Source organism: Nesoenas mayeri (genome assembly GCF_963082525.1).
Source record: "Nesoenas mayeri genome assembly, chromosome: 1".
NCBI classification, from domain to species: Eukaryota; Metazoa; Chordata; class Aves; order Columbiformes; family Columbidae; genus Nesoenas; species Nesoenas mayeri.
The window spans coordinates 83432016-83457810 of NC_137541.1; the positions used below are offsets into that span (position 1 = coordinate 83432016).

At 39.2% G+C, this 25795-nt stretch overlaps 1 protein-coding gene across 1 annotated transcript in view; it reads right to left on the reverse strand.

Moving 5' to 3' along the window:
• CRACR2A (calcium release activated channel regulator 2A) overlaps positions 1–25259 on the reverse strand; it is a gene marked incomplete at both ends in the record, with an annotated part of 50704 nt that extends 25445 nt beyond the window's left edge. Inside the window, 6 exons of the mRNA XM_080363419.1 lie at positions 1726–1821; positions 4592–4682; positions 8777–8923; positions 10493–10661; positions 20537–20648; positions 25092–25259. Of these exons, the coding sequence (XP_080219545.1) occupies positions 1726–1821; positions 4592–4682; positions 8777–8923; positions 10493–10661; positions 20537–20648; positions 25092–25259 (783 nt within the window). The remainder of the gene's footprint in view (positions 1–1725; positions 1822–4591; positions 4683–8776; positions 8924–10492; positions 10662–20536; positions 20649–25091) is intronic.
• Between the last annotated feature and the right edge of the window lie 536 nt (positions 25260–25795).

Below are 25795 nucleotides of genomic sequence, written 5' to 3' on the forward strand. Positions count from 1 at the left end.
TATTTCTATTTTATATATGTATATATTTACTAGTAGTGTATTAGTATTTTGTTATTTTATTAAACTGTGTTTATCTCAATCCAAGTTTCTACCTTCCCTTTTGATTCTCTCCTGTTGCAGGGGGTGGAGCAGGGGATGAGCAAGCGGCTATCGTGGTTGTATTGCTAACTCAGGTTAAACCACAACACAGATATTATTTTATGTTCTCCAACACAGACGATAGTAGATAATAGACAATGTAGACAATAATCATAAGATAAAACTTCCTGATACTGCTCTCTGTATTACTTGACTACACCACATTTAAAATTTAGTGTAAGCCTTTGAACAGCTTGTGGTTTTTATACCAAATTTAGAACAGATATATTTTAGACAACCACAGGAAAAGGGTTTTACAGAACTACTGGTTGATAACTAAGTTTTAAACATTGATTTAAAGGGAAAAAAAATATTTAAATGTAATCATGATAAAGTTATGATAAATAATTTCTTGTATTTTTGCACTTAGCTTCAGATTAAAAATGCCTTATTTGTGTGCCCCAAAAGATATATTCAAAGTACAGCACTACAGTGCTGCAATGTGGTAAACAGCCTGCATAAAACCACATCTATTCTGATTCACAGTGGTACTGACCACAGGTAAGTAACATCAGGCACTTGATTTCAATTATGTAATGGTTCAGTCCTATATCCTTACAACCCTAACTTGCATAATTATAGTAAGAAGAAGTTTGTCTCCCCTTTTACTCCTCAAGTACAGTCCTACAATTCCCATCAGCTTCAGCAGCACCTGGATTCATGCCTCAGAAGACGATCTAGAAACTACACACAACTAAGAAACAGCCCTTAAACTTTTTTTTCTTCCTCCTTCCCTTTCCTCTTACTTCTCCCCTACTTCCCAGGACTGGCACTCTCAAGCACTGCTGCCAGGAAAGGACGTTTTACATGTAGTTTATATTCATATTCTACAGAGGGGGGTGGTTTCACAGCATTCCGTTTCATCCCTTTAAATTCCAGTGCAACCTCCTTTCCCTATCTCTAGTCTTTCCTTCATTGACCTTAGAGACTCATTACAGCAAGTTTACACATGCAGGAATACTCTGCTCCCCCAAGCAGGCCAGACATTTTGAGAAGTAAAACACATCAGGCTTTAATATGGGAACTTGACAAGCTGTTACTATGTAAGAGAACCATACACTGCTATGAAACTCTTATCACAGAGAGATGTATCAGAAGCAGATGGCTCAGGACAGGGCATTTCAAGGTCATAGTGCTGAATCCTCCAAAACAAGTAAAGGAGTAGTTGGTACAAGCTTTGAGCATCCCACATCATTGTTCTCTGCTCTTGGGCTGTCTGGGCATTATGTTGGTTCGTAGCATGCTGAAGGCAGTGGAATTCTCCTACGTTTTCATAAAACTAACTTAGTACCTGGGAAGAATACTTGGAGTGGTTTTTTTCATTTTACCATATAAAAGGAAAACGGCTTTAGAAATAGAGGGTAATATTTCTCCTAAGCACATGCATAGAAGTCCAGCAGTCATAACTCCACTTTTACATGCATTCAGGTATCTACACCCATGACACAAAAGCAACAGATGGTCACAGTTCAGCAGAACCACATTACACCAACTTGTATTTTGGGCGTTTAAAATAGTATCTTAAAAAAATCATATGAACAAATAAAAATTATCTGTTTTTTAACTCTGAAGAATACTGGTTAATACCTGTTCCTGTTTTTGAACCAATTGCTCCAGTTCTTGTTCTTTTGACAGAAGCTTGCACTCCAGCTCTTGACTGTAGGACTGAAACCTCCCTACGTTCTGCAAAATTCAAAGAGGAAATGGATTAACAATACAGCACAATTTTGTCAGCAGGAGGAGACAGAAGGAATCAGGCATGAAAATAATAGGCAAGCTTCTCACAGTGAACATAACAAGCTACCGATAGAGCTCAGTTTAGGGATGGTACTACTCATTAATTTAGACTCTGAGCTCTGAGACTGGTGTAGTCCAGCAACTTCAATGACTTGAGTTGCTACAGGATATGCTGATTGCACATGAGTAGGCATCAAATCTACAAAGTGGAGGTAAAAGTCATCTTAGGGATGAACCTTAGAAGCCTAGCCAATTTTAATCAATTAAGCTGGTATGAATCCTCCCATTTCCGGCTACACATGTCCTCATCCTCTTATAGGCTAGCATTCATGCTTATCTGTTGCAGCAGTGAACTGCTTCAGAGAGCTAAACAAGCACTAAAAAAAAAAAGTTAATCACTTTCTGTACATTTGGTTTCCTGAACCAGACAACTGCTGACACAGAGAATTAATGAGAATGGAAACAACCCGGACAAATGTAAATTATTATGGAGTCATACTGTAACTCACATTTAAGGTATGAAGATTGACATGGGAGATACAGGCTACTGACACACAGCACAGCAACTCAGTTTAAAGTAAAAGAAACAATACCTACTGCTTTTAAAATCCATCACTAACAACAGTTCATCATGGATGTTCCACAGGTATAAGCAAGTGAATTGAACTTCAGGCTCTGCTGTTCACTTAGAAATTATATCAATTTGTCCACTATCTAAGAATCCTGCAACCACTGGGAAATCCTAGACTTACTTGTGATTACTCCTTCAGATACTCGTCAGCTGAGACAAATTGTCAGGCTTCTCCTGAGTAAAATCAGGTTCTAGCAGTTTCATATCAGCTGAGAATCTGTCCTATACCTCCACAACAGGCATCTACTATCTAACTTCCCCAGGAAAGCACCTCTAAATAAAAATAAAAATTCCCTCAAGACAGCAATGGTTCCTACATGCTTTTCCTCTTCAGCAGTACACATAATGGGGTAAGCAAAAGCATGTTAAATAATAATAATAAATAATAAAAGCATGTTAAAATAAAAGCATGTTAAATAATAATAATAAATAATTAAAGCATGGCTTCTTATGTGGAAGAATAAATGTCGAAGTGAAAAAGACAGACTAACTGCCCCTTTTGTACAAACTTCAGTCAGCAGGGTATTAAATATCATAAATAGCTTCAATTTGTACTTATTTGTATCCTACTAATTTATTTAAATGTATCTTCAAGACCTTTTCTTTACTGAAACCATAATAATTTCCCTTTTATATGGCATCAATGCATTTCTCCAGACTGTGAAGTCTGTGTAAGACTTTGCATTAGAGAAAGAATTTAACAGTCAGATCTCCCCAAATCTCACATTAATAATACCAAGAAACAATACTTCTTGACTGTCTGACAACCATTGGTGTGAATGCTGACTAAACTGTAAGTGGGAAGCTTTCATGAAAAAGCTTGAAAGAAATGGTTTTACCTCAAATATACAACTAATTAGGAAATCCAAGAATCATTGCTTATGGAAAATTCTTTGGTGGTTTAGGATCTTCAATACAACTTCAGTTGTGGGCTATTAAAAGCATATAAACAACTTCTTCCACAACAACTGCTGTCAGGCAAAGTTGCAAATCCCTTTTATCCTTCAGTTGCTATACAGACTTTATATAAAGGAGAGAATGGAGGCAATAACTGATGGATATCCACTAGTTTTGGCAACATTTTGAGCACCATATGTTGTTTGAAACCATATACTGGTTTCATTTATATGATTGCTTTGAAGACAACAAAAAGGCATAGCTCATGATTAGATGAGGTTCTTGGGTACATGGTTTAGAGGTGGACTTTCAGTGTTAGGTTAACAGTTGGACTCAATGATCCTAAAGGCCTTTTCCAACTAAATGATTCTGTGATTGTTCTAGGCCACCCAGAGAAGCTGTGGAATCTCCATCATTTGCATACTCAAACCCAGTTGGACAAGTCCCTGAGCAACCTGATTTAGTTTGAAAGTTAAGAGCAGCACAGGTGCCTTCCCACCTAAATGATTCTAAAATGACTGTTTCCTGAAGTATACTGGTAGTTCTTGTTAGTTTCCTTGATTTAGGAGAAAAAACAGGGCAGAAAAACCAAAGAATAAACTACAAAACCAGTAGAGGAATTTTAAAGAAAACTTCACAGGAAAAGAGAATTCATGGTCAGGTGTTCTGGAAGCACCATGGCAGTGGAAAAAGAACCTCACCAATGTTTATTTTGCAAACACCTGTGGTGGATTCAGAAATTACCATCACTTGATTTTTTTCTTGTCGCCCTTCAGTGGAAACATATCTCCTCCCAAAAAGCAGAGACTGCAGAACTCAACGGGATTAGCGATGTTCTGAACAACCTCAGAGAGCACTTTTCCCAGTTGTGACCAGAAGCTGGACCTATTGCAGCATTGATAACACAATGAGGCTGTAGTTCAGTTCACTTTCAAAAGAATGCCAGCTGCTATTGTATGCCAGCCACTAAGCACAGGACATGGACAGTCGTCTCAACCAACAAGTCACTTAGTTTGAAGCTGCAGATTCTGGATCAGTACAAAAGCAGCAGTGAGGCAAATGATAGTCTTTTTTTCTTATTCTCTTGTGAAACACATTTTGTGGACTTTCATTTCACACCCAGAATGAGTATAAAACCACTGGAAGTGGCGGCAGTATCTAAGCCCACAATAATAGAGAGACACTCACTTTCAAGAGAAACTGCTCTTTCTCCTTTTTGATTTGCTGTTCCATTTCCTCATAGAGAAGTTGAATTTCTTCATCATAAGCAGCAATTTTCCTAATAAGAGATAAAAGTATACTGAGTGGGTCTTTGTAGCATTACTTCAAGTCACGGCTCACATAACAAGCTAAGCCCCATGTTCCTGCCTTAACAAAAGACTCCAGAGAATGTTCTAGGATTAAAAACATAGGAATTTTTGTGCAGATTAGATCACAGATTAAATTTTTATTTTTTTCTCATGGAAGGACAGCTTCAACAACTCAAAGGTGAATAAAGCTACACATCTAATGTTTCCATATAAAAAAAGGAGAGACCTACAAAGCTTACTTTTTCCAATAGAATATAGCAATTAATATCACTGAAGACTGATACATGAAGAATTACATTGAGCAGATGCTCTAGTTTGGGCAGAAAAAAAGAATTCTTGACAGGGAAAAAGACATCTGCTTTGTTCTGCTACTATTTTAGTCTAGTCCAGTCTAGTCTGTTCTATCGGGTGTTTCAAAAAGGTGGACCAAATTTCAAAGCAATATACATGATGTTTCAAAAGGTTGGACTCAATTTGAAATCACTATGTCTCTGTAACCACAAACCACTCATGAATGAAACTCACCACTTGAGAGGGCATAGAGTTTCAAATGATTACCACTAGATGCTCATTAAACTGTTTATAAATTTTTGTGTAATTGTAACATGTTGCCATCATGAAATATACTGCTTTGAAACTGGGTCCAGCTTTTTGAAACATCATGTAATATAGTCTAGTCTAGTCTAGTCTAGTCTAGTCTACTCTACTCTACTCTACTCTACTCTACTCTATGATGTTCTATTTTCATTAATCCAGAAACTGAAAAGTAAAAATCACTTTGCATCAAATTCAGGCGACATCCTAGAAAGATTTTTAATAGAGAATAATAAGGCCTTTACATTACACTACTGCATATTCCCCCATCATTCCTTTTACTAGAGCTGTTATTTGAGAAATCTGCAGAAGGCATCTGTTACAAACAAAGCACATCATCTCCTAGGGCACTCACATCAATAAGAACAAGACAAGAAATATACAGTAGGAAAAAAGGCCTTTAATTTTGTAATCTGGGTATCTGCTAATTTTTTTGTACCTAATGCTCAAGCAAATCAGAAAGAAATTTCAAAAATTTACATAAGAGGAGTGAGAAACACCAGAAACAAGTCTTCCCTTCTCCTTATAAAATATCAGAATATTTGACATTGCCAGTTTGCGTTTTCAGTCACAGGTGAAAAATGACAGGGAGAAGGCATTTTCTCAGGATTTACAGCAGCAATAAAAAAATATCAAGTTACACCAATTCGAGGAAGATGAATGCTGTCACTTGGATTTTTGTAAATTCTAATTAGGTGAGAAAAGTGGCCCTGACAAGGGCCTCTTCATGTGACTGCAGTGCAGAAGCCCTTTCTCTGGAGCTGTAACTGCCCAGTCCGAGCTAAGCATCAAGTAAGCATGACTTAAATTATTTTTTCCCTTACATTTATCCACAATTAAGTTCATCTATCAATTCTTTGCCCACTCAATACATCACCCTATTATTTAAAAAACAACACTGCTAAATTTAAGAAGTCAACTAATTTTAAAGCAGCACTTCAAATTAAATACAAATATCAGAAAACCAAGGAAAATGAACATATCTCAGCAAACAAAAATTGTATCTACTCTGTAGATGCCAAAAGCAGGATGGAAGAATGTATTGAGCTGCTAGTCCACACTTTCAGTGCACAGCTTAGCTACTGCTGATTTCAGCACCAGACAGTATTTGTACAGTATTTGTACAGTACATTACTGTAGTAAAAGTGTCTCACTTTTGTTTGAATTAAATGAAATAAAGAAGCAAATTAGTATTTTTAAAAGGTTTAAAGGGTTTAAACCTCATATTTTCATCTTGGCTTAAAATTTACAATATTGGTGACAGCTCATCATCAGTTCCTTTATGATGATAAGCACCAGTGAGAAAAACAACAGTTCTGGGATAAAAGTGTGGCTGTTTGCTTTGCTTTTCTCAAAGTATATTCAGTTCTATGTAAAAACTCATCTGCAGTATTTGGGCTGTTGTTCTACTGAATGAGAATTACGGATCACCTAAAAGGAGAAGCATGCCCATGGTTATATTGTCACAGAATGTGTCTCATGCGCTGACAGACCTCTTCTGTGAGTGTATCAGGAATATATTTTATATCTTGTTTGGAATCTCTGTTGAAACTCTTTAGCTGAGAGATCACACTGGTAGGTTTTGAGTTTCTTCTCCAACAATCGTCTTAATTGCTTAAAATAAAACATAAAACTGAGGTGAGGTTAATATCTGACAACATCAGAGTGTGTCAGTTTACCTGAAATACTAAAGCAGATCTAGAAAAAAAAAGGTATTTAGGGACAAGTTTTTTATATGATCTGTTACTAAGCAATAAAAACAGTCACACACTAAGTGTGCACAATGCCGTAATTTACATGTTCCTAAGACAAAAATACTAGTATCTGTAAGAGGATCAGCAGTAGACAGTGCAATATGCAAATATTTAGAAGTTACCAACATATTTCTCCTACAAAAAAATCTTACTTGGCATATAGAATGTTTCTTTAAATGTATCCACTCATATATATGTATATATATTAATAAATATATATATAAATAAAAATTCACAGGGAGATCAAGCCTACTGTGACCCCACAGTAAATCCTGGTCAGACTTCGTGAACATATCCATCTTAGCGGGTACATAGTGTTTGTACAATGTTTAAAATAAAAGAGGTTATTCATCCCCACTGTTACCAAAGACAATATTACTCCTCTGATAGTTCTTACTCCTTCCAGCTATTGATTACAAACAAAGCAATGATCTATGTACTGAAATTAGATGTGTTATCCTGAGCAACAGAAAGAAGAAATTAGCTAAAACCTGTTTTTCCCACAAAGGTATAAAAATGCAGTGCATTTTTAGGGGAGAGATTTGATGTCAGCCAGAAATGTCAAGTAGTGCTAATGTATTCTCCAGGCACTTCTGTGTTTATCAGCTATTAAACAGACAAATTTATTCATTCAGTTCCCACAAACAAGTGACAAGAGTCTGACAAAAAAAAAAGAGAAAATCACAAGACAAACCCCTCAGCACACAAGGTTGTTAATAATCTCTAGTCTACAATAGACAGCACAACAACCTTTGTTTCCAACTGACTAGCTGTCTGAAGGCTAAAACCACACTTCTAGACCTAGATTAAAAGCTGCTCTCAATATAAACCAATTGTCTTTAATGACCATGCATGTTTAGTTTTTTTCTTTCTTCAAAAGCCTCGTGACATTCTCAGAATAGCCAGGAGAGTGCTGAACAAATGAAGTAGATGTTCACCAACATATTTGCCTTTATTGTTCCATCTGCAAGAATCTGAAATTCAGAAGTGACACTTTATAATGAAAATGCAGGGGAACTTGAACTATAAGCATAATTTTTTATTCTATTTAGATTCAGCATCACAATTTTTCCCTCTAAATAGCTACATATTAAAGGATAACCTATTATTTTTTAGTTCTTATATATTTTTATATATGTGTTCTATATATTTGTTTCTATATGCACATTATATATATGTTCTTATATATAAAACTAATACATACTGTTTACTATCTTTCATATGTTTGCTTTATATGTATATTTGTTAACTTACATTTTCACTGGTGTCAGTTCTTTGTGCTCCTTTAACATCTTAAACCTCTCTTCTCTCTGGTCAATTAATCCATATTTATAGCTTTTCCACACATAATGTTTGCAAAGCACATAGAGAATTTACCAGATTTACTGGTAAATCTGACTGTCCTCTGGAATCAAACTGAATAACTAGAAGCCAATTGCTTAATATTGTCTTAAAACTGCAATATAAGAATAGACATCTGCAAAAGAATTTTGGACAACAAAATCTGTTAACTGGAAGACAAAAGCTAATTTCAGCTAGTTCTGCACTATAAATAATTTACCTGGTACTCTTCATGACTAAAAAAAATTTACATTATGGGAACTCCTGTGATTATAGTCCTCAGTTCTGCACTGAAATGACTTGTTCAAAGGTTCAAATAGTAGGTAAGATAGTTGTAAAACTACTCAAACAGTCCAAGAAAGAGAAGTACTAACTTTTTTAGAGTACATTCCATCTCATTTTTTTCATTATCTGCTTCTTGGAGCTGGGAAAAAATTCTGACCAGGAGCTCTTCAAAATCAGAAAGTAAATGAGGTTCATTTTTTCTCAGCCGCAACCAAAGATGCTTCACTTCATTCTCACTGAAAGAAAAAATCATAAAGCATTCTTTAAGAGAGAACATTTCTCAGGTTGTTATAAATGTTCACAGCACTCTAGAGGATGGAGGCTTCAGGGCACTGCTAGTCACAAGGCTTATTAAAAACAAGGGCTACTTAAGCAGTGCCCGATTTGAAAAGGATGAGGTGGGTGGAAAACGATGGAAGTTGCATTTATTAAAAAAATCAAGCATCATGAAATTTGGCCATGCATGACTGCAAAGAATCACAGGAACTACTTGTTTAGTGTGTGCCTTGTCAGACACTTCATCTAAACAGGAATGGATAAGAAAGAAGACAGATGAGATACACTGTACCAGCCTGTCACTTCTATTTGAAGTAAAGAAGTTTCCACACTTCTAGTGGGGAGGGGGCAGAGAGAAAGCTAATAAAAAACATGAGAAAAGGATGAGCCTCAATCTCCTGAGTTACTCAGACAATTTAACAAATTGCATTTGTACTGTCTTCTTTCCTTTTCAACCCTTTTCAATTCCATGATGGGACTGCTACAATAATCAGAACATGACATCTTGAAATTTTTTATTTAAAGATTTACCAAGAGAATGTTTTGTTTCAAATCTGCTCAACAGATATTGGGGAAAAAAAAAAAAAAAAAAAAAAATTTCTACCGTGAATTATAATGGCTTTTTTAATACTTTGCCAAAATTTCCAGAACAACTTCTTTTGTTTGTTTCTTCCTGACTCATCCTCTTCCATGCATATTGTAAGCCTGGACCTAGCCAACAAAGAGTGCTATATTTCAAGGACAAAATGAGGATAAGAATAGAAAAAGTGTGTGATAAAAACCTCTTCACTATGAAAGTCTTTCAGGATGATTGACAATATACTCTTTCCTTAACAGGCAGTCAGGTGAAGAGAAGCACTGATGAGCACTGTTATTTCATGGTAAGTATCACTGATGCATTCTTAAACATCCCTACTATCTGTCCAGATTCTCTCCCATTTTTGCTCCAGCCTTTTTTTGTTCTAGAATATTCATTGTGATAGACCAATGCATGCCAGAACAACACACAAGAAGCTCTCAGAGCAGTTTTTGCATTCTGTATTCAAAACCTGGTCCTGGAAGAGCAATCACCATATGCAAGTGTGCTTGGCAGGAAGAAAAAGCAGAAAAAGGGGATAAAACATTCTTATGGTTAACTGGTACACTTTAAAAACAGCCCTTGTGGAAAAAAAAAAAAAAAAAAAGCAGTCATCATGCATTGTTTGGTTGAAAATCTGTAGCACATGTGGATTACATGCTAGTAATTATCTATATTCAAAATGCATGGTACATCAGTGGGTTGATGGTATAACTTTCATGTGGCACAAATACACATTTCATATACCTGGAGTACAATAGCTTTGCTCTTGGATATTTTGGTTGAACGGCATTTTATCATCTCTGACAATCAAGAAAATTAATTTTTAAGGAATCACTGTGTAACTGAGCAGCCTTGGTTCTCATAATTTATCTTGAATTCCATTAATATCAAACTCAGAGCTGAATTATAAAAGATCATAGAGTCTATTACTATTGCTGTGAAAACTCACTCATCCAAAATCTTTTTAGCTCCCAGGCGATCCATTAAATTTGAGAAATGGAATTCTTCATCCTCGTCATCACTCACAGTCTCTCTGCATTTAAGTGAGCAGGCTGTTTCACCTTCTGATTGCTGCATCACCTCATTATCCAAAGCAATCTGCCCCAAAAGAAACTGGCCTAGGAAACAGAAATCACACGTTACCTTTTTCAGAATTTACTGTAAGAAGCAATGTTACTGAAAAGCAACATACTAAAGATCAAATTTAACAGTAAATATATTTTTTGAGGGAAACACCTATACTTGTTTACAAGAAAGTGGAGTATAATGAAACAACAAAACAATGAGGCCTGGCAAGAAGATCCCTGAGTACTATGCATGACTTTATCCCCAGTTTAATGTCTAACCTTCAGTAAGTCACTCACCTCAAAGCTCACAAACATACTGAAAATATTGTATCTCCATAAACAAAAGACATAAAATGCATCAACAAGCACTTTATAAATGTTGTGGCCTTATTTCTTGATAAACTTAAATAGAGGTTAGGATTCTGAAATAACCACAGCATTGCTACTTATAAAATGTACCTCCAATTTTAACATTCCTTTTAGTGCATGACCAAAAGCACACCTCAAATTCCTGTATAAACTGGATATAGAAAGATACATTTTATTAACACTTATTTTCCCCCATTTGACTCAGTATCACAGTATGTTCTGGATTGGAAGGGACCTCAAAAGATCATCTAGTCCAATCCCCCTGCTGGAGCAGGAACGTCTAAGTGAGGTTGCACAGGAACATGTCCAGGTGGGTCTTGAATGTCTCCAGAGAAGGAGACTCCACAACCAAACTGGGCAGCCTGTTCCAGTGCTCTGTCACCCTTACTGAGAAGAAGTTTCTTCTCAAATTTAAGTGGAACCTCTTGTGTTCCAGCTTGATCCCATTGCCCCTTGTCCTATCATTGTTTGCCAACGAGAAGAGCCTGGCTCCATCCTCATGGCACTCACCTTTTATATATTTATAAACATTAATAAGGTCACCCCTCAGTCTCCTCTTCTCCAAACTAAAGAGACCCAGCTCCCTCAGCCTTTCCTCATAAGGGAGGTGCTCCACTCCCTTAATCATCTTGGTTGCCCTACGCTGGACCCTCTCCAGCAGTTCCTTGTCCTTCTTGAACTGAGGGGCCCAGAACTGGACACAATATTCCAGATGTGGTCTCACCAGGGCAGAGTAGAGGGCAAGGAGGACCTCTCTTGATCTACTAACCACCCCCCTTCTAATACATCCCAGGATGCCATTGGCCTTCCTGGACACAAGGGCACAGTGCTGGCTCATGGTCATCCTGTTGTCCACCAGGATCCCCAGGTCCCTTTCCCCTACACTGCTCTCTAATATGTAATTTCCCAACCGATACTGGAACCTGGGGTTGTTCCTGCCCAGATGCAGGACTCTACACTTTTCCTTGTTAAATTTTATTAGGTTATTCCCCGCCCAACTCTCCAGCCTGTCTAGGTCTCGCTGGATGGCAGCACAGCCTTCTGGCGTGTCAGCCACTCCTCCCAGCTTAGTGTCATCAGCAAACTTGCTGATAGTACACTCTATTCCCTCGTCTAAGTCGTTAATGAATATATTGAATAATACTGGCCCCAGTACTGACCCCTGAGGTACTCCACTAGATACTGGTCTCCAACTAGACTTCGCACCATTGACTACCACTCTCTGGCTTCTCTCCTTAAGCCAGTTTGTAACCCACCTCACTACTCTATTGTCTAGACCACACCTCTGCAACTTAGCAACTAGGATGCTGTGGGAGACTGTGTCAAAGGCTTTACTGAAGTCAAGGTAGACCACATCCACTGCTCTGCCATCATCCATCCACCTTGTAACATTCTCATAAAAGGCTATGAGGTTGGTCAAGCATGACTTACCCTTGGTAAAGCCATGCTGACTGCCCCTAATAACCTTCTTATCCTTGATATGCCTTGAGATAGCACCAAGGATAAGTTGTTCCATTACTTTCCCAGGGACAGAGGTGAGGTTGACCGGTCTATAGTTACCCGGGTCCTCCTTCTTGCCCTTTTTGAAGATTGGAGTGACATTTGCTTTCCTCCAATCCTCGGGCACCTCTCCCGTTTCCCAAGACTTGGCAAAGATGATGGAGAGCGGTCCAGCAATGACCTCAGCCAGCTCCCTCAGCACCCGCGGATGCATCCCATCTGGACCCATGGATTTATGGATGTCCAGTCTATTTAATTGCTCCTTAACCCAGTCCTCATCAACTAAAGCAAGCTCCTCCATTGACCTGGCTTCATCCGGGGTCTCAGGGGTACAGGGCTCCCCAGGACAGCCTCCGGCAGAGTAGACAGAGACAAAGAAGGCATTCAGTAATTCTGCCTTCTCTGTATCTTCCGCCACCAGGGCACCCACCCCATTCATCAGTGGGCCTACATTGCCTCTGGTGTTAGTTTTGCGCCCACCACCAAGACAGAGAACAAAGGAGTGTTGAGATCTTACCTTTTCTTCTGATATCTTAATCTATCTCTCTCTTTTTCCACTCTCTCTGTTTTTCTAATTTTATTCTGGGCACATAAGAGTAATATCTTGCAGGTATTGTAGTTACAGTCTTGCTAAGTTTTATGATATAGTTATCAACTTTTGCCAAGCCACTATTCACTGTAATCCTACTGAGTGCTGGCTAGTAAGTTCGTGATTTAATTGAACCTCTTGGGTGATTGTTGCCACTTCAAGTTATCTCGCAGAGTATTCAAAAGTTAACCTTTGCCCTCACCCCAGTTGAGTTGGGACCTGACACAAGGAAGACGTACACTTTGTGGAAGAGGACCAATCAGGTCAGGAAATACTTAAGTAAACTGGACATGTATATGTCCGTGGGCCCTGATGGGATACACCCAGGAGTGCTGAGGGAGCTGGCAGATGTCACTGAGAGACCACTCTTGGTAATCTTAGATCGATCATGGTGACTGGGAGAAGTGTCAGAAGACTGGATGAAAGCAAACATCACCTCAGTCTTCAAGAAGAGCAAGAAAGAGGACCCAGGGAACCACAGGCTAGTCAGCCTAACCTTGATCCCTGGGAAGGTGATGGAGCACCTAATCATGGAAACCATTTACAGACACATTAAGGATGAGAAAATCGTTGGGAGTACTCAGCATGGATTCACCAAGGGGAAGTCATGCTTGACCAACTTGATAAACTTCTGTGATTAAGTGACTGACCTGGTAGATGAGAGCAGTGAATATTGTCTACCTAGACTTCAGTAAGACTTCCAACAAGATCCATATGGAGAAACTGTTGATGTATAGGTTGGATAAGCATTCAGTGAGGTAGATTGAAAAGTGACTGAATGGCTCTGCCCGGAAGGCAGTGATCAGTGGTGTAAAGTCTAGTTGAGGGACAGTGACTATCATGTACCCCAGGGATCAATACTGGGTCCAATCCAGTGTAACACCTTCATTAACGACCTGAATGACGGGGCAGAGTGCACCTTCAGTAAGGTTGCAGAGGACACCGAACTGGGAGGAGTGGCTGATACACCAGAGGGTTGTGTGGCAATCCAGAGGGACCTCAACAGTCTGGAGAAATGGGCTAACAGGAATATCATTAAGTTCAACAAGGGCAAGTGTACCTGGACACAATCCCATGCATCAATATATGCTGAGGGCCACCCAGCTGGAAAGCGGCTTGGCAGAAAAGGACCTGGGCATCCTGGCTGGCACCAAATTGAACAGAACACAGGAATGTGCCCTTGCTGCAAAGAAGACTAACAGTATCTTCAGCTGCATTAGACAGAGTATAGGCAGCAGGTTGAGGAAATTGATCCTTCCCCTTTATTCAGTGCTGGGGAGACCACACCTGTTTCCAATTCTGGGATCCTCAGTACAAGAGAGACATGGACATACTAGAGAGAATGTAACAAAGGGCCAGGAAGATGATTAAGGGACTGGAGAATCTCTCATGTGAGGAAGACCTGAGAGGGCTGGGACTGTTTAGCCTAGAAAAGAGAAGGCTCAGGAATATATTTACATTTATTTATACGTGAAGGGAGAGTGCAAAGAGGACAGAGCCAGGCTTTTTGCAGTGGTGCCTAGTGACAGGACAAGAGGCAATGGGCACAAACTGAAACACAGGAGGTTCCATCTCAATATCAGCAAACACTTTTCTACTGAGAGTAACCAATACTGCCACAGGTTGCCCAGGGAGGTTGTGGAGTCTAACCCCTTGGAGATATTCAGAAGCCATCTGGATGTAGCCCTGGACAACTGGCTTGAGGTGGCCTTGCATGAGCAGGCACTTTGGACCTGACAACCTTCAGAGATCCCTTCTAACTGCAACTATTCTATGGTTCTGTGATTCATATATTTCTGGCTTTTGACATCACATCATAGTAATAAGAGACTTTCATGAAAGTCATGAGACTTTCTCAACAATTTTTCACTAGCTAACAACACATGATGTTAGCTTTGCATTTTGCATTTGTTGAGAACACCATAAAGTATTGATTATTAGAAATAACCATGGATTGATAAATTAGTTCATTCAGTTTAAATTAAACATGAAGCTACGCAAGAATAGGTATTACTGAACTCAACTGGTCTGAAGGGTTCAAGTAAGTTAACAAACAGATGATGCTTGAAACTATCTTAGAACTAGAGATAAAAATTATACATATAGATAAGAGAGTCAAAAATACTGAGACCTGCAAAGAATACTAAAATAAACAGCTACATCCATAAAAAGAAAGGAAGAATTACAGTAGTTGTACAGTGAGGATGCAGAAGTGAAATTGCCACATGAATAATCACAGAACCACAGAATCACAGAACGTTAGGGATTGGAAGGCACCTTGAAAGATCATCTAGTCCAATCCCCCTGTTGGAGCAGGAGCACCTAGATGAGGTCACACAGGAAAATGTCCAGGCAGGTTTTGAATGTCTCCAGAGTCGGAGACTCCACAATCCCCCCGGGCAGCCTGTTCCAGTGTTCTGTTACCCTTACTGAGAAGAAGTTTCTTCTCAAATTTAAGTGGAACCTCTTGTGTTCCAGTTTGAACCTATTACCCCTTGTCCTACTGTTGGTTGTCACTGAGAAGAGCCTGGCTCCATCCTCATGACACTCACCCTTTTTATATTTGTAAACATTAATAAGGTCACCCTTCTGTCTCCTCTTCTCCAAGCTAAAGAGACCCAGATCCCTCAGCCTTTCCTCATAAGGGAGATGCTCCACTCCCTTGATCATCTTTGTTGCCCTTGCAATGCACTTGTGCTCAGCTGGAGAAGACCCGATACATTCCATCAAATTCTAAACATGTCAGCTGTTTTATTTGAACATCTGCAAGTCAGAATTTTTAAATATAGGTAGAAGGGGGATTGTGATTTTCTGCAAAGGATCTTTGGCTGTACTTAAATTCTAGTACAGAAGTTATTATAGACCCCAGAAAACAGAAATACTGGTGTGGTTTTACAGTTTTATCTACTCTATCATGCATTTTTTTCTTATAGCACTTGGCTATGCATGTCAAGAGCAGAATAGATTGCAGAGAGGTTACAGTAAATTTCAGATTTGTCACCATTTAGAAATATAAATGAAATTCCCCCATTCTAATTGGTGCAATACAAGTTTTATCCAGACACTACTCTGCTTTATCCATTCTTTATTTTTCTAAAGTAGCTTTTATGTAGTACAGTTTCTGCTTCTACGAGGAACGCTACAATCATCACCTAACCAAATGTATGACTACCTAGCCTGGGATCCTTAGAAAATAACTGTCAATCTTGTGTAGCAGGTTAAAATGTAGCATGCTCAACACTGTCTATGCTTATATTTTCATAGAATCATTTTCATTGGAAAAGACTTTTAAGATCATCAAGTTTTACTGTTAACCTGAAACAGTCACTGAACTATGCCGCTAAGAACCTCATCTATACATATTTTAAACACCTCCATGGATGGTGATTCCACCACTTCCCTGGGCAGTCTGTTCTAATGCCTGATAACCCTTTCTGTGAAGAAATTTTTCCAAGTATGCAATCTAAACGTCCCCTGGCACATCTTGAAGCTCTTTCATCTCATCCTATCCCTTACTACTTGGGACAAGAGACCAAGACCCTCCATGCTACAACCTCCTTTCAGGTAGTTGAAGACAGTGATGAGGTCTCCCCCTCAGCTTCCTATTCTCCAGGTTAAACAGTCCCAGTTCCCACAGCCGCTCCTTGTAAGACTTGTGCTCCAGAGCCTTCACCAGCTTCATCACCCTTCTCTCTCTCCAGCACGTCAATGTCTTTCCTGTAGTGAAGGGCCCAAAACTGAACACAGTACTCAAGGTGGGGCCTTGCCAGTGCCGAGTACAGTGGGACAATCACTTTGCTAGTCCTGCTAGTCACACTACTCTTGATACAAGCCAGGATGCTATTGGTCTTTTTGCCCACCTGGGCACACTGCTAGCTCATAGATTATTTCCCACCACGCAGCTTTCCAGCCCCTCTTCTGTGAGCCTGTAGCTCTGCATGGGGTTGTTGTGAGCCAAGTGCAGCACCCAGCACTTGGTCTTGTTGAACCTTATTGAATTGGCCTCAGCCCAATGATCCAGCTGGTCCAGATCCCTCTGTAAAGCCTTCCTACCCTCCAGCAAATGAACACTCCCGCCCAACTTGGTGTCATTGCCATCTTACTGAGGGTGCACTCGGTCCCCTCATCCAGATCATTGATAAAGAGATTAAATAGAACTGGCCTCAATACTGAGCCATGGGGAACACCACTTGTGACAAGATGCCAAGTGAATTTGACTCCATTCACCACAACTCTGTGGGCCTGGCCATTCAGCCATTTTTTGACTCAGTGAAGAGTACAGCCATCCAAGCCACGAGCAGCCAGCTTCTCCGGGAGAATGCTGTGGGAATTGGCATCAAAGGCTTTACTGAAGTCTAAGTAGACAACATCCACAGCCTTTCCCTCATTCGCTTAGCGGGTCTCCTTGTCATGGAAGGGGATCAGGTTGGTCAAGCAGGACCTGCCTTTCATAAACCCATGCCGACTGGATCTGATTGCTTGGTCGTCTCTATGTGCCATGTGATGGCACTCAGGATTATCTACTCCATGACCTTCCCTGCCACCAAGGTCAGACTGACAGGCCTGTGATTACCTGGATCCTTCTCCTGGGCTTTGTTGTAGGTGAACATCACATTTGCCAACTTCCAGTCAACTGGCACCTCCCTAGTTAGATAGGACTGCTGATAAATGATGGAAAGTGGCTTGGTGAGGACCTCTGCCAGCTCCCTCAGAACACTTGGATGGATCCCATGTGGCCCCATAGACTTGTGTACATCTAAGTGGCGTAGCAGGTTGCTAACCGTTTCCTCTTGGATTACTGGGGCTTCATTTTGTTCCCCATCCCTGTCTTCTGGCTCAGGGGTCTGGGTACCTAAAGCACAACTGGTCTTACTATTAAAGACTGAGGCATAGAAGGCAGTGAGTACCTCAGCTTTTCCTTCATCCTCTGTCACTGTGTTTCCTATCGCAACCACTAGAGGGTGGAGATTCTCCTTAGACCTCCTTTTGTTGTGAATGTGTTTACTGAAACTTTCTTTTGCTTTCTACTGCAGTAGCCAGATTCAGCTCTAGTTGGGCTTTGGCCCTTCTGTTTTTCTCCCTGCATAACTTCACAGCATCCTTGTAGTCCTCCTGTGTGGACTGCCTCATTTTATTCCTGAGTTCCAGCCAAAGCTCTGTTCAGCCAGGTCAGTCTTCTTCCCTGCCAGCTCACGGGGACAACTTGCTCCTGCGCTGCTCAGATTTCCTTCTCAAAGAGCAACCAGCCTTCCAGGGCTCCTTTGCCCTTCAGAATTGCCTTCCAAGGGATTCTGTCAACCAGTTTCCTGAAGAGGTCAAAGTCTGCCCTCCAGAAGTACAAGATAGCAGTTCTGCTGATGTTCCTCCAAAAACTGAAAAATCTATCATTTCATGATTGCTATGCCCAAGATGGTCTCTCAAATCACCCAGAAGTCCTTCTCTGTTCACAAATAACAGGTCCAGTGGGGCACTTCCCCTTGTCGGCTCACTGACCAGCTGTGTCAGGAACTTGTCTTCCACACACTCCAGGAGCCTCCTAAACTGTTTCCTCTCTGCCACATTTTATTTCCACCAGACATATGGTAAGCTGAAGTTCCCCAGGAGAACACGGGCTAGTGATCATAACACTTCTCCCAACTGCTTGTAGAATATTTCATCTGCCTCTTTATCCTGGTTGTGTGGTCTGTAACAGACTCCCAACAGGATGCCTTGCCTTGTTGCCCTTCCCCCTGATTCTTACCCATAAACACTCCCATAATCTCACCTTCTCTCCTTTTTTGCCTATCCCTTCTGAAAAGCTTATAGCAATCTATTGCAGTTGTACGAGTTGCCCCTCCATGTTTATGTGATGGCAACTATATCATAGTTTTTCTGCTACTTCTCCTGTTTGTTGCCCATGCTGTGTGCATTGGTATAGATGCACTTCAGTTGGGCTATTGATCCCGTCACCTTCCTGGGGGGAAGAGCCCTTTGACCATTCTCAGGTGCTTCCATGGTTTCTAACACATCAATAAGCCTTGTGTTTTTGCTGCCACACAGCTCTTGATCCCCTGCCTCCACTGAGCCTGCAGACCGAGGGACCTCGCTAGCACCCCATCCACCAAATGTTGCCATGCCACCCCCTAAGTTTCTCTCTGCTGTGCCTGATTTTCTCCCCTTCACCTCACTTCCCTTTTGATGTGAATCCTATACACAGGTGCTTTGGAAGGCAGTGCCTTGTCTGTGGCAGCCTGTGTAGCCTGCCATATCCATGTTCTTCATGTATCTGTGTGTGTGCATGTGTGGGTGCCTCTGGGATACATGTTTAACTTCACTACAAGTTGACCCTGCAAACAGTAAAGCAGCAACCACATCCACCTGGGTCTCTAGACTGTGCTCCAGTAGCTGGGCAGGAGGACACCCCAGGCTCTGGAGCTGTTCCCTTCACAGAAAATTTTGCTTTTCCAGGGATTACTTACTTAACTAAGAAATATGTATAATCTACCTACAAAAAGTAAGGCAGTAATACATTATTTCATTTTTAAATGACATCAATTTGCAGATTAAAGCATACTCTTTATTAAGATTCTCAATCTAGCTCTAAGATGGGAGAGGTAGGACATAAGAGAATTAAAATTTCAAAATGATTTCAAAAATGAAGGTGCCATTTGCTGGGCCTATACGTAGTATTTAAATGGAAATTTATATTACAATTCACACATAGAAGAGATTCCATTTTCCAGAGAAAATGCTTAAAATTGATGCTTATAGTCAGCAGAGCTAAAATTCAAGTACAAAATTGATTCTGCATAAATAACCAAAGAGTCTCACTAACATTGTCACCTCATTGAAAACAGCTGGGGAGAAAACAACTCACAAACACAGGGAACATGACAGTAAGAGTGCTGTTGCAAAGCAGGGAGTTACAAAGAACTTACAATCTCCCATCATGCAGTAATAATAATTGCCTCATCCTGTTTTGTTTTGAAATAAAGTAACATAATTTGAAGAATTAATTTGTTGTAGAAAGCATTCCCACAGCTGTAAGGACAGTTGTATTAACACATTTTCAACATCATCTGACATTAGTCTTAGAGATAAAGCTAATTATTTCTTAGGTCTTATGACCTAGTATGATATAAAACATAAGATATATTTTCCCCAACGGAAAACAAAATTTGTTACAAAATTTGTTCACAGATCTACACCACACCTTAAAACCAGTGTAATTCAGATAGTTACATCGTATGTCTCATATTGTGCTATGGCTTGTCATTTACACAGCGGAGAAAGACTCTGGAGCCCTTTGTCTATAGACTTAATTTGACCACATCTTCAGCTGTTATGTATATCTGCTACATCTAGGGAACAGTCTGGCTCCCTGTGCACATCCTTAAGTGTACAGTTAAGGTAAAATGCTTCTTTATTGATGTGGAAAGTACAGAACATTAATAATGGTCTATACAGCAGACATGCTTTCCATACTCACTGAATCCTGTGGTGAACTCCTTTGGAGTAAGTGAGCCATTGCCATCAGCATCCAATGTAACAAAAACTTTTTCAAGCTCTTCCAGGCTAAGAGGTAACTGAGGATGCAGTCTCTGAAATGACAAGACATGCAGCAAATTTACACAGTACTACAGGAAGTACTAGTAGAGATGAAAACTGCAGAACATCCACAATACAGAAGGATAGGTCCTTTTGTTTCCCAGAGTGAAAATTCAAATACATCACAGGGTAAAACAACATCAGCTGAGAGAGATATGCTTTTATGACTTCATTATTTGCCTTTATGAACCCTTTACAACTGAACAATGAGAACAATCTCTTGTGACGCAGATTCCAATCATACAGAGAAGAGGTAGAATTTGAGGTGGAGTCTCAGCATCCTGGTGAAATGCCTTGATTATCTTGGTGAAATGTCTTGATTATCATGCAGCTGGACAAACCTGCCAGCTAAAGTATATGGCTAGTTCCTTCTATGTCATGCAGTCAAGCAAGAGCCTCTCTAAACAAGAACATTCTAGCGGGTATACTGTTCTAATTGAAGCTGCTTTAAAATGTATAAATAAATAAATAAACAAAGCTAAGAAAGCTGCATGCTCCAAGGAGCAAACATGCTGCTCCTATAGTGAGTTAAAGGTAGTTCATGACTGTCTACTTCTGAAATGCAGTATGTAGACCAAAAGAGACAAAACTTCAAGAAACTAGCACCACAAAATCACTTAATTTTTCGTGAGAATCTAAAGACAGGCATAAAAGAGAAAAAAAAAAAAAGTCCTTAAATCTGGCCCTAATGTTTTTACTGTAATTCTTTTAACAGTATAGACAGAACCTCCCAGAAACAGGAGAGGAGTGGCAAACTATAATAGCAAGGATTTCCACTGGGAGACAGCACTAGGAAGACTGAAACCTTTCCTCAGCTTGGGAAGCAATATAAATATACACGGCTTTATTAGTTTATATTTTAATCCCTTCCCTGAACTCCTACTGTGTATACAACATATTAAAATTGCAAGCTGATAGGTTGATAAAGTTCATCAGAACAAAAGTGCTAATCTCTTCCACCATGGGCAAGGGATTTAAGGCCAAAGGAAGTCTCTCCCACAACCCATGAACAACAGAAACCAATACTCAATATATCAGGCATGTAGTCAAGGCAAGAATTGGATAAGGGCATTAATCAGGACTTCCCTGGCTGCAGTGAAGGTTTTAAGGTGTAAATTATAAACCTCTATGAATTGAAGAGAAGAGCATTTAAAAGGAATTCCAAGGTGATCTTGAGAAGGGAAAGGAATGGAGCTCCTAAAGCACAGAACTATCTGGAATAGTCCTCAAGTGCCTCCCAAGTTCCCTGCTTTCTGAGCAGGATTAATTGTGCGTTGTTGCCTGCTTCCAAAAAACCTAAGGAAAACTGATGTACATTCAGTATGAGTTATGTCATCAGTGATACACCCGACTTATTATTTAGTTTCTCATTTAAACACACCCATTTTCTCAAAGCGTTTGATTTTAAAAGGAAACTTCTTAAAATTAGCTTGTCTTGTAAAATTCTTACAGCCTACACTTACAAAAACAGAAATTGTGCTTCTACTGCCAGATCTTTGAGACCTGCTGAAGGAGTGTTTCTTGAGAACTGTCTGTCCCCTTCTGACCATATCATAAACGTAGACTCACCTGCTACTCCTATACAACTGTTTGTGGGTCTTGCTACAAAACTACTTGATAAATATATGCTTTGCCAACTACATCTGGAGAGCCATATTGCAGGGTTCATATTCTGAAGCAAACTATGTGAATTTTGCAGTAGAAAACACCAAAGTTACTTGCATTTTCTTGAAAAACTATGAAAAAAATAGATTTTGAAGAATGTACCAAAATTCCCTGAGGATAATTTACTGACTTTGATGAACTGGGGCCACACTTACCATTGTTACTGAGATTAAGCCAATGTTCTCCCAACCTCTTGCTTTTATTCTTCAAAAAAATTGTGGGTTTTTTTGTGTTTGGTTGGTTGTTTGTTTGGTTGTTTTTTTAGTTAGGAAAACTAAATGTTATCATTGGTCTCATAACTGTTTATTTGCTCATTTGGGGCTTACTGTAAAAAAAATAGATCCTTTTGATATGAGGTTCCTAAAAATAATAAAACAATCAAAAAACACATATCCAAAGATACCACTGGAGCTTAAAGAGAAATTATCTGCATTGTCACTCATTGTGCTCTGTGCGTTCATGATGTCTATGCTTACTTATCTGAAAATAACATGCTTTTACTCTGCTAAATAAAGACAGAGGTCAGATAGCTAAGAGCAAGATCTGAACCAAATTCTGCTATGTGTATTAAACTAAAACATTTTACAATACTAATTCTCATTATTCACTATAAACTCAAGGCCCAAAGTGCAAAGCTGTGATTTCAAGTTTCAGGTAGAATTTGCTTTCTTGCAATTTCAGAAAATCTTTTTTGTTTGAAAATGGAGAATATTTGATATTTTGAAATGGAATGAAAAATTCAGAACAACCAGTATTAACATAATCTCAGCATGACATAATTGGGAAGGAGTAAATCTTTGATATAATTACTGTATTTTAGACACACCAGAAAACTTTGTTTGGAAGATCTGCTCTACTGAAGTTGGATTTTAGATATTCAGCACTTTTTAGATACTCAGCACTCTGTAGAAAGGCATGCCTCATATCACATGATTAAGATTTAAAAGCTTAATGTTAGCATTCTGGATTTGAAGGAATGCTTCATTAATGGTAAGTAGTAATGAACTAACAAACAACAGGATGCAAAAGTCATCAACACTTGGTACCTTTTAAGGAAAAAACTGATTTACTTTATTGATTTATGTCTTTGCTATAGGGAGTGAACATCATGAAAAGTGCCATCAAAATCAATTATACTGATTTCAAACTCATGTTTGCAATACAGGGATTCTAGTTAACTAGACATTCGAATCAAGCATAATGAATAACTGTAACAATATATGTCTAATGTACAGTTGTTCAGTACATCATTATTTTCTATATTACTAAAATAATGGGTACCAAATCCATTAGAAAACATCATATGTTACTGTCAACTGGTGTCCAAGTAAATCTCTATTAATCCACTACTGAATTGAAAGGAAAAAGGGACACTGAGAAAACCATAGCCAGCTCCAAAAAATCAGGGTTTCTGAATTGCTGGAACTAATGTAAAAGACTTTCATTTATAATTTTTATACACTGTCACTAAATTAATGTAAAGTCAAATGGAGGAAATGGGTCTCACCCCAGCTTTTGTCAATGGGAATGCATTGATTTCAGCCGAATTACTCTTGATTTACTGAAGTGTTGAGTGGAATTAGGATAATCCAGTATCTTCATAATGTCTGCATTAGTAACATTATTTTTAATTGAATCAGCAGAAAATAAAAGCAAATATAAAGAAAGATCTTCTCAGGTGTTTTGAGCACCCTGTGGGAAACTGCAGCGGGTCTGTGGAATCCTTGACAGAAAATATGGGAGTAGAGATCAGCCTTGAAGATATTAAGATTTACCCTTGAGAAGGATGGGAGTAAAGGAGTATCCGGAGATATGGAGTTGTACCCGTGAGAGAGGAGAGATGTACCCGTGAGAGAGAAGGGGATAGAAGAATAACATGGATGATAGCAAAATTAACCAATGAGATGCTAGTGCTGTAACTTGTAACCAATAGTGAAAAGACACACAAACTGGTAGAATTGTATAAAAATGCACTTGTAGCAATAAATGGCACCTATCACTTTCATCTTGAAAGAACTTGGTCCATGTCGTTTGTCCGTATCAACCGCAACAGCACCCTTATTTATGTATCTAAATACACCAGACACTTAGATCCATATTGAAATTGTAAGATGAAAAATAATGCTTTGCTTGTCAAGCATGAGTACTTTCTCGTTTTCTGCCACATACTGGTTCAAATCATTATTTCTGCAGTATGCACTCAATCCCACTTTCAAAAGATTTTGTTATGTAGTTGCTTTTTTTTCATCAACATTTTCAGCAAATCAGATTTCAGACCCTCATATTATTGTGAACACCAAATAATGCTAAAATACTGTTCCTCTATACTTTCTACATATATATGTGTTCCAGCTGAGAGTTCACCATTACCTGGCAGGTGAAATCAAAATGAAAGACTTTATTTACACAATTTTGCTAAAAACACGGAAGGATAAAATTGGTGGACTGAATACATTCATGATGCTGTAGCAAACCACAAAGTAATTAATTTTCTGGAGCTTAAACTTTCTCAACAAGAATGGAATTAAATTCCTAGGTCATTTTTTTAAACTTCACTTACTTTGATTTTCCACTTTTTTGTTGTTTTGTCTAAGAAAACAAATGCAAGCATTATGTAAGGCTTCAAAGAGATTATTTTAAATCCTACATATCTCTTTAAAGTTATCAGGTGCATGTTACAATTTTTTTACTCTAAATTAATAATTCTCAACTCATTAAGGGCATTAGGAACCTCTCTCACTGTGCATTTCACATAGCCAATTTTGGTTTACCTGCATGTCTTGAAGAGTGATGAAGCCTTTGCCTTCCAGATCACAAATCTGAAAGAACTCATGTGCTTTTCCAACCACAGTTAGTCCTGGGTCTTCTTCTCCAGTCTTGCTCCTCTCTGTCTGTCTTGGTACTGCAGGACTGGCACAGTCTCCTTGTATTATGTCCATTGTCACAATCTCAGCACAAGAATACTTTGGGATGCTGCTGTCCCATTTACTCACAAATTCTGATCTGAAACCTATACATGGAAGGTAAGGAAAAGAATAAATCAGGACGTCTTAATATTGCTTTCCACAATATCTTAGCAATCATCTCTTTAATTAGTCACTAAAGCTTAGAAAAAGAAAAAGCTTTTTGAAAATGCCTGCCCTTGATGTGCATCCCCACAGCTAAGTTGAGGAGGTGTGGTCTAGACAATAGAGTAGTGAGGTGGGTTGCAAACTGGCTTAAGGAGAGAAGCCAGAGAGTGGTAGTCAATGGTGCGGAGTCTAGTTGGAGGCCAGTATCTAGTGGAGTACCTCAGGGGTCAGTACTGGGGCCAATATTATTCAATACATTCATTAACGATTTAGATGAGGGAATAGAGTGTAGTGTCAGCAAGTTTGCTGATGACAACAAGCTGGGAGGAGTGGCTGACAGGCCAGAAGGCTGTGCTGCCATCCAGCGGGACCTGGACAGGCTGGAGAGTTGGGCGGGGAATAAC